At 43.8% G+C, this 13015-nt stretch overlaps 2 protein-coding genes across 2 annotated transcripts; one reads left to right on the forward strand and one right to left on the reverse strand.

The window, feature by feature from the left end:
* Window positions 1-657: 657 nt before the first annotated feature.
* LOC306776102 (solute carrier family 15 member 5-like) lies at window positions 658-4027 on the forward strand (the record flags this gene model as incomplete). Its single annotated transcript, XM_079266690.1, has 8 exons — window positions 658-880; window positions 1539-1708; window positions 2356-2576; window positions 2677-2863; window positions 3011-3199; window positions 3410-3541; window positions 3667-3775; window positions 3886-4027. The coding sequence occupies exons 1-8, from the start codon at window positions 666-668 to the stop codon at window positions 4025-4027; spliced, it is 1365 nt and encodes a 454-aa protein (XP_079122816.1). The 5' UTR covers window positions 658-665.
* Window positions 4028-4438: 411 nt separating this feature from the next.
* On the reverse strand, window positions 4439-8459 carry LOC306780708 (E3 ubiquitin/ISG15 ligase TRIM25-like; the record flags this gene model as incomplete). The annotated part of the gene is made up of 6 exons (XM_079273142.1): window positions 4439-5571; window positions 5657-5722; window positions 5836-5980; window positions 6094-6339; window positions 7688-7783; window positions 7866-8459. 6 exons carry the CDS (start codon window positions 8457-8459, stop codon window positions 5042-5044), a joined length of 1677 nt encoding a protein of 558 aa, XP_079129268.1. The 3' UTR covers window positions 4439-5041.
* Between the last annotated feature and the right edge of the window lie 4556 nt (window positions 8460-13015).

Genomic DNA, 13015 nt, shown 5'->3' on the forward strand with positions numbered 1-13015 from the left:
TTTTAATGAACCACAGTAAAAATATACAGTCCTTTCCCAGTCAACACAACAGAGCCGTTTCAGGAAGTCTGTGAGTTAGCTTCCAGGATCTTAGGAGAGGTCTGTTTGACTGGCGCAGCTAACAGCTAGCTCTGCGGTGCCGGTCAGGAACGATCCCAGAGGAGGCCACGTTCCACTGAGGTAATCTGAACACAGAACCTTACCTGCGACAGTCAACCTGTGCTTCATAGGAGCCAGCACCCTGACCCCTGTTCTGGTTGGGTGGTTTGCAGAGACCTGCCTGGGAAGGAGCAAGGTGCTCTACTTGTGTGCTTTCCTTCATTTCTTCGGTAAGACACAGTTATTAGTTAATTCATGTTGTCTGGTGTGTTTACATTTGTGCTAAAACAATAGTTTATTTCTGTTATATGATTAGATGTATTATGTAATGAGGCTCAACTCTGACAGTTTAAAAGACAAAATATTATCTGTGACATGAGCCAGACAGTTGCACAAATATGTGACACATCTCAACCTTTAGTGTGAGCTCATTTCACGAGCGTTAGTAATTCTATTAAGGTGCTTCGTCATGGATCTGCTTCTGTGAATTCACACTCCTGCTTGAAATCTAGTTGCAACCACATACCATGACCTTCACCTGTCACTTGTGCTTTCTAGGCACAGCCATGCTGCCCGTGGTGGCATTCCCGTTTGAAGATTTCTACATTGATACTCATCACATGACGCACCAGCTGGAACATCGGGAGCAGCAAGTCTTGTTCTACACCGGCCTCCTGGCTGCTGCACTGGGCATCGGCGGCATCCGGGCCATCCTCTGTCCCATGGGAGCCTACAGCCTGCAGTGCTACAATCAGCACCAGCTCCTGTCCTTCTTCAACTGGTGAGTGGTGCCGCCTGCTGAATACAATGCATTCACTTGGTTAATCAATGATCAGACTCCAAATAATCCATTGATATGGTCACTATGACCTGTTTCATCATCACATGAGGTTCTTTACAGTTCACTTATTCTGCATGGACACAAGGAACAAGCACACCTTGCAAGTTCTTGGTTGATTATGGAGAGCAAGCAACAACTCTAATGCCCCATGTGGCGCTTTGGTGATTGTGGAGGTAATGTCACAGTCATTTTGACATTAAAATTACCTTATGATGGTGCGAGACAAAAATTCCATGGATCATGCAATTCATCATTAGGGGAACATGAATGTTTGTACCAAATTTCTTGAGAACCCACTCAACAGATCTATCACTAAAAAACAAAAATGCAACATCATGGTGGCACTGTAGAGGTAAAGTCAAAGAATCAGCAAAGTCAGTGGGGTTCCTCTTCTGGGGATCATGAATGCCTGGATTGTTTCACGGCAATTCATACTATCGTGACCATCCCTTCGCCACTAGCATGGCTAAAACATAATGTGTCTACTTATGAGTAGATGGAAATAATGTTTCCATCTACTCATGTGTTATTTGGTGACATCTGCAAACAGTATGTTCATGAGGGAAGTGAGTGTGACATTTGTTTTATTTATGTTTAGGTTCTACTGGCTGGTCAACCTGAATTCCACTGTGGTGTTTCTGGGTATCGCTTACATCCAGCAGTCTGTGGGCAAAAATCTGGGCTTCCTTATCCCCTTCACCTCTGTGCTGCTGGCTCTAATCGCCATACACATGATGCGGAACAAACTCACCTATAAACCAAATAAAGGTAACGTACATCAAAAAGAGAGACGTACAAACTGGTATACAGGCACACTACATGCAGTGCCACACAGGAGCGGACTGGGGGAAAAAAGTGGCCCGGGAGTTTACTGTCAGACCAGCCTGTACGCGTTGCCCACTCAATACACGGCGCGTTGTCCACTCAATGCATCGCACGTATTGACCAGTCAGTGGCCTACTTGGAAAAATACCACACACTTAACATTATTTTGGATGATTACAAAGAAATTACATCATACATGTTTTTTTTTATAACATTTGGATCCACCAATTTGCCCGGATGGACACATTGAATGAAATGAGACTGGCTATTGTAACACTCCAAGGTAGGTATCGTTTGCTAGATGAATATGCTGAACTCTGGGATAGTATCAGATGGTTATACGCAGTGGCGCTGGTGCACATGTTCTAGGTAGGGCTGTTTTCTATTTCCCTTTAGTAACTTGAGGGTTACCGTAATAATTCCCTTTAACAGGAAACAATACAATCTAACTACATTCAGGTTACTTAATTATTGGACCGGCCCAAACCCCGTCGGCCTACCGGGGATTCCCCCGGTATCCCCGATGGCCAGTCCGCCCCTGGTGCCACACACACTTCATTCTGTTCCTTTGTGTGTCTTTCACACCGCAGGTGGATCACTGTTGACCACACTGGGAGTGTTCTTGAACTCTCTCAAGATGTGCTGCCTCCACTATCGTCACCTGAGTGGAGATGTGGGATCTTGGCTGGACCGGGCCAAAGAGAACAATGGCGGGCGTTACAGCGAAACGCATGTCGAAAACGTCAAAGTCCTGGCCAAGCTCTTCCCTCTTTATGGCCTTCAGCTGCTTTACAGAGCTTGCATCAGACAGGCAGGTCACTGGCAATAGTATGGGTCTTTATTATGAAGCATGAAAAAGGATCATGTCCATGTTTTATCACATGAAGGGAGGCTAAGAATGTTTTCTACAGATTCCCTCGGGTTACTACATACAGACGATGAACTCAAACCTTCACCTCACCAACCTCCTGTTGCCCATCGGCGCCATGAATGTGATCAGTATCCTACCTCTGCTGCTCTTAGCGCCACTGATCGAATGTGTGACCACTTGCTACCTCTCCAAGGAAAAAACTCCTCTGGCCCCTGTAAAAGTCATCAGTGAGTATCTCCACGTGCACACACGCATGACACATAATTCTAATGTCTCTCTTGCTCTTCTGCCTCTTTCACCCTCCCTCTTTCCTCCTGTAATTATTCTGCAGCCCCCTCTCTCATCACCCCTCCCTGTCCATCCTCCCCTTCTAGCTCTGGGCCATGCGTGTGCCACCCTGTCGGTCCTGGTGGCAGGTTTGTCTGAGCTGCAGAGGAAGACATACCCTCTGGTGGAGCAGACCCTGTCTGGAAAGGTTCAGCAAGTGTCGTCCATGCCATGTTTCCAGCTGGCTCCTCAGTACATCCTGCTTGGTCTCGCAGAGGCTCTCGTCACTCCTGCATGTGTGTGACAGACTCAAGGTCTCCATAATTTCACTTGATGCAGGCCTTACATGGTGCACCTTGCCCAGAAACTTCTGATTTATCAAATTAGCACAAACTGGCACAAGAAGGCATTTGACTTTCCTCCGGTCAGAAATGCTGCCCTGTATGTCACAAATAAAGAGCAGGAAAGATGATCGAACGCTTATGCTGTCACTTCCTCTCTGGCAGGTTCCCTCATATCTTTCCAGCTGACCCCGAGCCACATCAGAGGGATCTCCCTGCACTTCCTCACCCTGTCCTACGGAGGAGGCTGCTTTCTGGGAGCCTTCATCATTCAGCTGGTGTTCTTTCTTTCTGGAGGTAAAATGAGTACAAATACTGCATTGCCTGGTTTCTACCAATAACAAATTACATTGACACGGGAATTTCATTGAAAAAAACTATGCTGCTGATGCTGATAGGACCACGTTGACACTCGTTTACAGGTAACTTCTACCCAAACATACTGCATGATGGGAATCTGGAGAGGTTCTTCTTCCTCCTGGCCACACTGATGGCTGTAAATACCTTCGTGTTTTGGAGCGTGTCTAACAGGTAAGCCTACAGATCATATAATATATAAAAACATGTGGAATACAAGTTGAATTAGTTTATTAATTCTGCATAACAAACACTGTCATTCTCATCTCACTGATGCTGACCAGGTACAAAGACCTGACTGTGCAGGGCAAGGCACTGACCATCAGCCCACTGACTGAGAAGCTGCTGCATTACAAGGCCTGTCTGCGCTTCTACGACACTGTGGATTGCTCCTACACAAACCACTCTGTTGAATCCATTTTATGACCGCCTTCATTATTATATCTGCTGTTAGTGGCGCTGGCGCTGCATGTTATTATGTTAAAGTCTATGACTTGAGAAATTGTGTACTATATATATATATATATATATATATATATATATATATATATATATATATATATATATATATATATATATAGGATTTGGAATTAACATAATTATGTTTTTACAATCATAATGTAATTACAGAATGTATGCATGTAATTGAACATGTACTGTAACTGTGTGTTATTTGAATTTTGTGAAAATGACCTGTAAATGAGTGAATTATGTTGATACATTTGCAAACATATTTAAAACACTGAATGTAAATATCTGCACATTAAATCAAATAAATGACAGAAATGTCATTAGCATGGTCCTTTATTTGAGTCTGTTAAACTAGAACAAATACACTCTGCTTGATTTACTTGTTTGCTTTGTTTGATCAGTAAAAGTATAAAATAAACATCAATGATTAAAACAAATCTTAAATGCGTATTTCCATTGTGGTCCTCCAACATACAACAAGCAACACGTAAAGAACATGAAACTCAAAGACAAAACAGCCGAAATGTTCCAAGATATTTTCAGAACTAAAATCAGGTTACAAGTGAGAAACAATCTTTTCACGGCCCCTTTGAAGATGTGCTGTGATTTGATCAACTTAGGCTTGAGGGAACATTATTCCATTATAGAGCATAAAGAACAGAATAAAGAAATATGGTTTATCCTCATAAGTTGTCTCTTATCAGTGATAAAACAAGGGATTTTGATAATGTATTTAGGAACATTAAAGAGAAAAGAAATTTCCATTTTCCACTCTTTGATTCACAATAAAGATTCTCATATACTGTATGTTGTAATTAATATCGATGCATACACGTCGAACTCACGCACACACAAATATGCTTAACTTTGCACATGTTCATAATTGTACTGCTCTTGCGCCTTTCTTCCCATCCCTGAATAATGAATGGAAGATGTTCTTGTGGCTAACATGTTTTAATACAAACTGGCTTAGATGTTGCATATTTTCAGTGTTGAACCTAAATCAACAGAAAACCCAGCATAGAGAGGTTCAGTGAAGGTGGTCTGGATTTGGAGCAGCCGTGTCAAACTGTCCGAGCCAGAAACACTGTAGAAGCCCAGTGTTCTTGCTTCGTAATCGAGGTGTATGCCCACTCTGCGAGAGAGAACCGGAGGAATCTGGCCTTTGTGAAGATTATTGTGCCAAAATGTGCAGCCGGACGGAGAGCAGGTTAATTTCCAGGAGAGCTCATTGTGGCCGAAACAGCAGCCGCTGCCTGAACCCTTTCTTTCGATGCCTTTGTGGGACAGGGCCAAGTCGACAATGCCACCATCCCACTCCACCTCCCAGTAGTGGCTGCCCTCAAGGCCCACTTTGCACAGCGCCTGCTGATAGAAAGTGAATCTGTCGGGGTGATCAGGATGAGCCTGGTCCCTGTCACTCCACGATATCGCTCTGTTTTGGTCGGACAAGCAAAGACATGCAGCCACTGTGTTGGGATCCACCTCCACTGTGAAGTCTGCAGGGAAAGATGAAGCATTCATTTGGCTGGGGAATCTTTTCACGTTTGATATTTGTGCAAAGTGAATTAACATTGTGCTTACTCTTATATGCGTTCAAAAGGCATGTCCTTGATGTTCTTTCCTCACGCAACCTTGGCCATTTTAACACTGATGAAACAAAAACAAAAAACTGCTGATTCTGTCTTTACAATAACAGGAAATACACAGACCAGACCAAACTTAATTATCAGGTTTAGAGATCTGATTCTGGTCTTACTTACCCAGATTTTCTTCAGAGTGACTGAATAATTCTTCTTTTTCTTTGCTGCACATATTTTTCAGTTTTTCCGTTTGTGCGGAGGTAAACTCTGTCACTCTTTCATGCGAGTCTGTGAACACAGGGAGGCCACCCAGAGCTTGGAAACCCTGCACAGGGCCAACAAATACATTGTGTGACGAAAACATTTTCTTTTAATAAACCGGCAAAAAATGAGATCCAAATTGTTATATACTTTCTAAGACTGTAAACATGTAATCACCTGCAGAAACTGAATGGGGTCCTCTGTCAGTGAGAGCTGGTGGAGTTCATCCTCTCGCCTCCTGAGCTCCAACACTTCACGCTCCAGTTGGCCGAGATGATTGTTGGTCCAGTCCACTCCAGCTTTCTCTGCTTCTCCAAATCTCTCTCTCATCTCAGAGCGCTTCCTCTCCACAGAGCGGACGAATAAACGGATGCGCTCAACACACAGTCGCTCGAGGTCATCACACGCCCCCCATGCGGCATCCTTGTATGGGAAACAGTCAACATTTGTCCTGTTATGATTGATGACTATTTTGAGTTACAGCATATTTACAAAAACCTGGGCTACTTTAAACTCCCTTAAGTTATTATGCAGCATATCATAAGTAACTGGAATTCTTTTACAGGTTTTTTTTTTGCCATTTAAAAAAAAACACATCGTGGTCTCGGTCAGTGGTTCCCAACCAAGGGGTCTGGACACTTCAGACAAATGTTTTTTTACCTCCTCAGGTCAATGATGATTATTCAAGTATAACAATCTAAAATATATAAACATATAATTTAAATGGAGTCATTTGCATTTTGGGGTGTACACTTTTTAGCCTGGCGTTAAAGGAGAAGATCGATACCACTCGCATGTCTATTTGGCAAATATGAAGATACAGCCAGGAGACGGTTAGCTTAGCTGAGCATGGAGCCTTAGCCTGGTGTCAGCACTGCTTGCCTGGTTACCTCACAGTGACGCATAGACTTCAGAAAGTCTCACACATGACTACAAGTAAAACCACAGTTAGGGCTAGATGTTTCCCTCTGTTCCAAGTCTTTATGCTAAACTAAGCTAAGCTAACCAGCCTCTGGTTGCAGAATCATATTTAACAGAAATACATGAGAGTTATAAGTTATTATCTAACTCTTGGCAAGAACGCAAGCTCATAAGAGGTCACAAGCCAGACAGTTTGGGCATCAGCAGGGAAGATTACTTCAGCCATTCTTCCTGCTGGTGTCTCTAGCTGCGTTCCCGATCGCATCCTTTTTCTTTTTACTAGTACGTACTGCAGCTGCCTTTACAGAGTACGTACTAGTGTTGCATGCAGAATGCATTCAATGAGACATACTATCTCGTCATAACATGGCACCTTGGACTTTGACCCTCTTCCTCATATATCTGCTGCACAAAGGATTGTGGGTCAGAATAGCCAGAAAAACATGCTGGATTGCATACTGCAAAAAGTCCTGGTATGTTTGACATACTATGAACGGGGACATACTAAATATTTTTCTGGTAAACTGAATAATGTGGTATATATATATAAGTATAGGTATTTGAATGGTAAATATACAGTCTGCATGCACCAAGCCTGTTATTTTTTATTATTTCATTTTCAGTATTGATATAAGTGTGTCAGAGGCTCAGTGTCGTGATCATTCTTCGCTGTCAAACATATGTGCACAGAGATAAGTGAAATTCCACTGTTGCCCACAGTTCACACCCTTTTTCTCGTTTCTTTATCTGTCCGTTAACAGCAAATGTGTACTTTGACTTTCTTGTATCAGGATTTTGAAAGTAAAGAAATATATTTATGAATAGTAGAAGTACTTTTGTTTGCACTCACTCTTATAGAGTCCGCAGACTGCCTCAGCTCTGCCATTTTCTTCTCCGAATTCAGCACTCTGTCTGCAATTTCCTGTTGACCTCGCTCCAGTTGTCTCTGTTGAAACACAAATCCAGGATCTTTTTCAGAACCTCAGTGACATTAAACATTACTTGAGCATGGGGATGAACTGAATTACCTGCATTTCACACTTCTCTGCCGCAACTGTCACCGTGTCATGACCTTTGTGGTCATCCATCACACACAGCAGGCATACGAACTGCTGATCTGAGCGGCAGTAGATCTCCAGAAGTTTGCCATGACGGCCACAGATGCTGTCTTTGATCCATGCAGAGGCTTGAATCAGATTGTGTTTCTGTAGTGGTGGCAACTCAAAGTGAGGCTTCAGGTGAGTCTCGCAGTAAGAGGCCAAACACACCAGACAGAACATCCAAGCTTTTCTTTTTCTCTCTGTGCAGGCGTCACATTGCACGTCACCAGGTGCAGCATATGTGTCAGCAGCAGATACAGCAGCAGCAGCATCATTTTGACTTTTTTTCCTCTTGTGTTCCTCGAGCAGGGCAGCCAGAAGTGTGTTCCTCTTCAGGACAGGCCTGGGGGAGAACGTCTGCCTGCACTGAGGACAGCTGTAACTCTTTCCTCTGTTATTATCCACATCCCAGAAGGCATTGATGCATTGTGTACAGTAACTGTGTCCACAGGCCGTCGTCACAGGATCATCCAGTATCTGTAAACAGATGGAGCAGTCCAACAAATCCAGACTGTACGCCATTGTTCTCCCGCTCAGACTGACGGAGTTACTTTCGCTTTCTCTGGAGGAGGAGTGGCTTCTTGGTGACGCACATGTGCTGACTGGTCTGTGAGTTTCAGAGTAGAACAAAGTCACTCCACTATCAGAGTCAAACATTAAGAGTTTTCAAACTTCAGTCAAAGCAACGTTATTCAATGATTTTCTTTTTTTAATCACACATTGCAGTACTTGCTTATAAAAAAAATCAAGCTGTTTCCACACAGGCGACAGCTTTCCTTTTCCAGTGGTTATTACACAAATATCCGGGAGCTTAAATTTTAAGAGGTGGTTATAGGTGAAAGATTGGACCTCTATGCTCCTGAACATGAGCAATTTTTACTGTGCTCTGTGACCACTTATCCAGCAATGTTTTCATAAAACTGTCAACCTGAATGTGGTGATTTCAGAGTACTGCGTATAAGAAATGCTATATACAATACAAATAGAACAATGTAGCTTAAAATGCCTTGCATATACATGTATTGCACAATATACTATATACCCCAGTATGGATATACAAATTGTATTTCTAAAGTTACTGTTAGTTCTGGTTGATTTCTTGAAGTATTCTGAATAACACTGCATGAGTGTGTCTTAAAGACATTCTATAAATAGTTACTTTGAAAGCATTTCAGCCAAATACTATTAGAAATATGACACCTGCTAAAAGTATTGACTATTTATGGCAACCTAATATCACTGAGATCAATGATAACACATAATCATTTTACACGTCTGATGTTTTCTATTGAATTCAACACCAAACTAGTAAAATGGTAAAAAACAGTGAACAGCAGGCTTTTTAAGGCTCAGTCTGGACCAGTCCATGAGGCTGTGATCTCTGGTGATCGTAGACTCTCTGGCTCTACATCTAACGTTCGTGGTCTGGAAGCAAGAAGCGCTGAGAGTGGTTCAGTGTGTTCAGGAGACTGCTGTGGTGCTCGGGTGTCCTGAGATGACCGTCTGGTCCACATCCACTCTCAGATGCTCCAGGAATGCCAAAGACAGGAAGAGTCCTGTCCCATGAAATCAACAACATGTCATGAGTTTTGGCATGAATATATTTAAACAGAATGAAGGCTGTTTAGTTATTTTAACTTTGACTTATAACCACTTTATGTCACCTCTGCAAGTATAGTCTTAGTATAGGCTTACTTACTTCGTAGAGGTGACCATCGCTCTCCAGCTCGTCTTGTGGTCGGCCATACTTCTCATCTGGTCGGGAGGACCAACTTCTTCTTTGTCATTGAGGAAATGGATGGATGTACTGCAGGAAAAAGTAAAAAAAGAAAAGATTAAGAGGACAACACACACAAAGAGAGTAAGATAGATCCACTAAAGTTTTTAAATAAGTAAGACTTGGATGATGCTTAAAATAAAAATGTTAATTATTACCATACCTCTGTCAGATAAAGACATCTGCCTTAATAAACAAAGAAAAACAAAAAAACTAAGATGCAATATCTTGAGCAAGATAAATAATCACAAAAATATTAAATAACAGATAGTAAGACATGACATCTTCTGTTACTGATTGTCATCTTACCTTTGTCTGGTTCAGAAGTTGGTGTAATTGGGTCTCCAGAGCTTCCTTCCTCTCTGAAGTCTACTCACAAAACCTCCTTGGTCTCTTGTAACTTGCCCGTTAGGATCCCTGTCTGCTCCTAGTGTGTGCTCCTCTGTTTTCCCCCTGTCTGTTTCGTTATTGTGGTTATGTTTTGTTTTTTGTGTCAGTCTACAGTTTCCACCCCCGTGTTCTGCCCACTTCACGCCTCTCTACTTAGGCTCAGCTGTGGCTCATTCCAGTGATCGCCGCTGGCTGGCTTAAATACCTCGGCGTTTCACCGGCGCGTCGTCAGTCCGTCCGGTTACCAGTCTGGTCAGTGATTCAGTGGAGATCGTTATCTGTTTGTTTTCTGTTCCTTCAGTATTTGAGTGCGGTCGAGTTTCCCTCCCGACTCCGGAGGCTGCCTGTCCCGGCCTCGGTTGAGCTTCCCTCCCGACCCCGGTGGAGAAAGAGTGACTTTTATTTGCTGGACAGTTAGTCTTTGTTTTTTGTTTGTTCATTCTTTGACTCCTCCGGAACATTTCAATAAAGTCTTTGCTGGAGTAAACCTGCTGTGTCTGCATGCATTTGGGTCCACCAACTGCACTACCCCATCACATTACCTGCTCCCAGCTTTCTTCTCTGTGTAGCAGAAGGGAGCATCGGTGTCCCTTTAATTACCAGGCCAATCGCAGTGGGCGGGCATCGCATAAATGCGCCAGGGATCCCCTCTGCTCCCTCCTGACGTCAAACGCGTGTCCCGCTTCCGGTTTGCCGGACATCCGCCGCTGTGCAGACTATCTCTGGGGCTCCCCTCGTCCTGCACAGGTGATTCACCTGCGGAGCTGTCGGTGAGTCTCGATTGGGTCCTGATTTAAATATACTCGTGTTCTGTTAGTGACAGTGCTTTGCTTGTATAGCTGCCGGTAGCTACGCTACATGCCCTCCTCCCCCCCCCGTTCTGGAGCCGACGCACATTGCCTGATCGGTAAGGTGATTTTATTCTGTTAGTTTATATACTTTGTGTTAATTATCCTTTTATTCATTTTTTGCTATCCCGTATTACAGGGGACTTTTGGTTGGGTTCAAGCGGAACGCCGCCAGAGCTGCGGCTACAGCTAACCCTGCGTAAATTAAGGACGCTGCTGTTTTGTGTACCGGTGTTTTGTCTATGGCCTTGGTTCAACTAACTGCGTTGGCCTACGGGATTCGTGTACTTTGACCGGCGCTGTGTCGCCTACAGAGTCTGACGCTGCTGTTATCAGCACTGCGCCCCTGTCTTGTGCTGTTGTTAGCAGCACCCTTGTTTTAATGAACCACCTCTTTTTAGCCTGAGCCATTCACTTCGTGTATTCTGACCAACGGATGTGAAGGCCCACTTTGGCTTTTAGTGTGTATGGATTGGGTTACTGATCACCCCCCGTGGCTGATCAGCCAACCCGAACTATTGTTGTTGTTTTCCTTTTTGCTTTTTGTTTTGTTTCCTTTCTTAAGAACCAGAGCCTTTTTATAATTGTGTTCTTTGTCCGAGTAGGAGCTGCTAAGCCAAGGTGGTGGGGTTGGTGCTTCCAGGTGGTGGTGTCTCCCTTTGTGTGCTGTGTCGTTTGGTGTGCCCCGGGTTGAGACCCTCACGTGTGGTTGTGTGAGTGTTGTGTACACGGGTGATCGGGGTGCCTCCTCTTTCGGGATCCTCACCTGCGCTGGTCCACCTCGCCACTGGTAAGCCGCAGTCCTCCTCTTTTTAAATGTATAACGGCTCTCTTAGATTTCGTGTATAAACTGTAAACAGTGCATTGTGTAGCAGAATAAAGATAATTTTGTATTGGAACCACGTCTCCTGCTCATCTGTATAATGAACCTGAGTGTCTTTGGGACCCTGATACAGATCAGGGGAAAGTGAATCTCTAGGTGCAACTCCTAGGGTGGCGTTGTTGTGCGCTCTAAAACAGTTCGTCCACGTTTCGCCACATCTGCTCCTCTTTGTAGATGAGCTGCAGCCAGAAGTTACAGAAAATGACTCTTCAGAGCCTCTTTCCTCCATAAAGTTTTGCTCCCTTCACGTCTTCTGAGATACTGAGGGTGCTGTGAAGAAGCTGCCTCGACCACAAAGACATAATCTTCTCAATTGATTTTCAAGTAGTTCCTGATGCTGCGCCACAGGCTGCTAATGCTGAACAGGTACCCGTAGGCGGAAGACTGACCCAGAGCTCCAGCAGGAGAGCCAACAGGAACAGCAGCAGGGGACCCAGCAGGGACGGGAGGAAACGCTCGTCATCTGGGCTGCCAAAAGAGCTGCTGTGGGGACTGCTGGACGAGAGGAAAGCCAAGTCAAACGTCGTCATTGGATATGGTGTTGTAGCCAGAGTCCTCCAGAGACACTTCGTCTTCATCAGATGAGGGTAGGTAGACTTTACCTTCTTCAAACTGAAAAACACTTCCATCATCGTCCTCATCGTGTGTGTGTGTGGTATACTCACCTTCCTCAACCTCATCAGGGTAGACTTAGAGAGGGAGGTTGATGGGTCTGATGAGCCGAGGGAGTGGACGTTCAGCAACGCCGTCTGAATTCTGAGAGGAGCCACCTGATGGGAAGAGAAGATGCATGCATATTAATGGTGACTGGCGTGCGTCCCCGGATGTTCACAAACTACAAGGTTGGAGGTTTCGAAACCCCATAGACTTAACATTGGTTTGATGATTCAGCCACGGTTGGAGGTTTCGAAAGTGCATAGGCTTAACATTGGTTGGATGATTACATCACCATGCTAAATGCAATGTGTATGCTCTTGCAATATATCTCATGATTTACCCTCTTTTATTCTGATTGTACAATTGGTAATTTCATATTGTACATTTTTATTTATCTGAATGATGCCTGATTGGAAGTGCAGATGCAATATTGCTTTTAGAGATAATTACAATAAAGCTTTACATTGTTTCCTCAATTTCACCTCCAATTATGAATTCTTTCATTTAATTTCCAATCAAATAT

Source organism: Melanostigma gelatinosum (genome assembly GCF_949748355.1).
Source record: "Melanostigma gelatinosum genome assembly, chromosome: 1".
NCBI lineage: Eukaryota > Metazoa > Chordata > Actinopteri > Perciformes > Zoarcidae > Melanostigma > Melanostigma gelatinosum.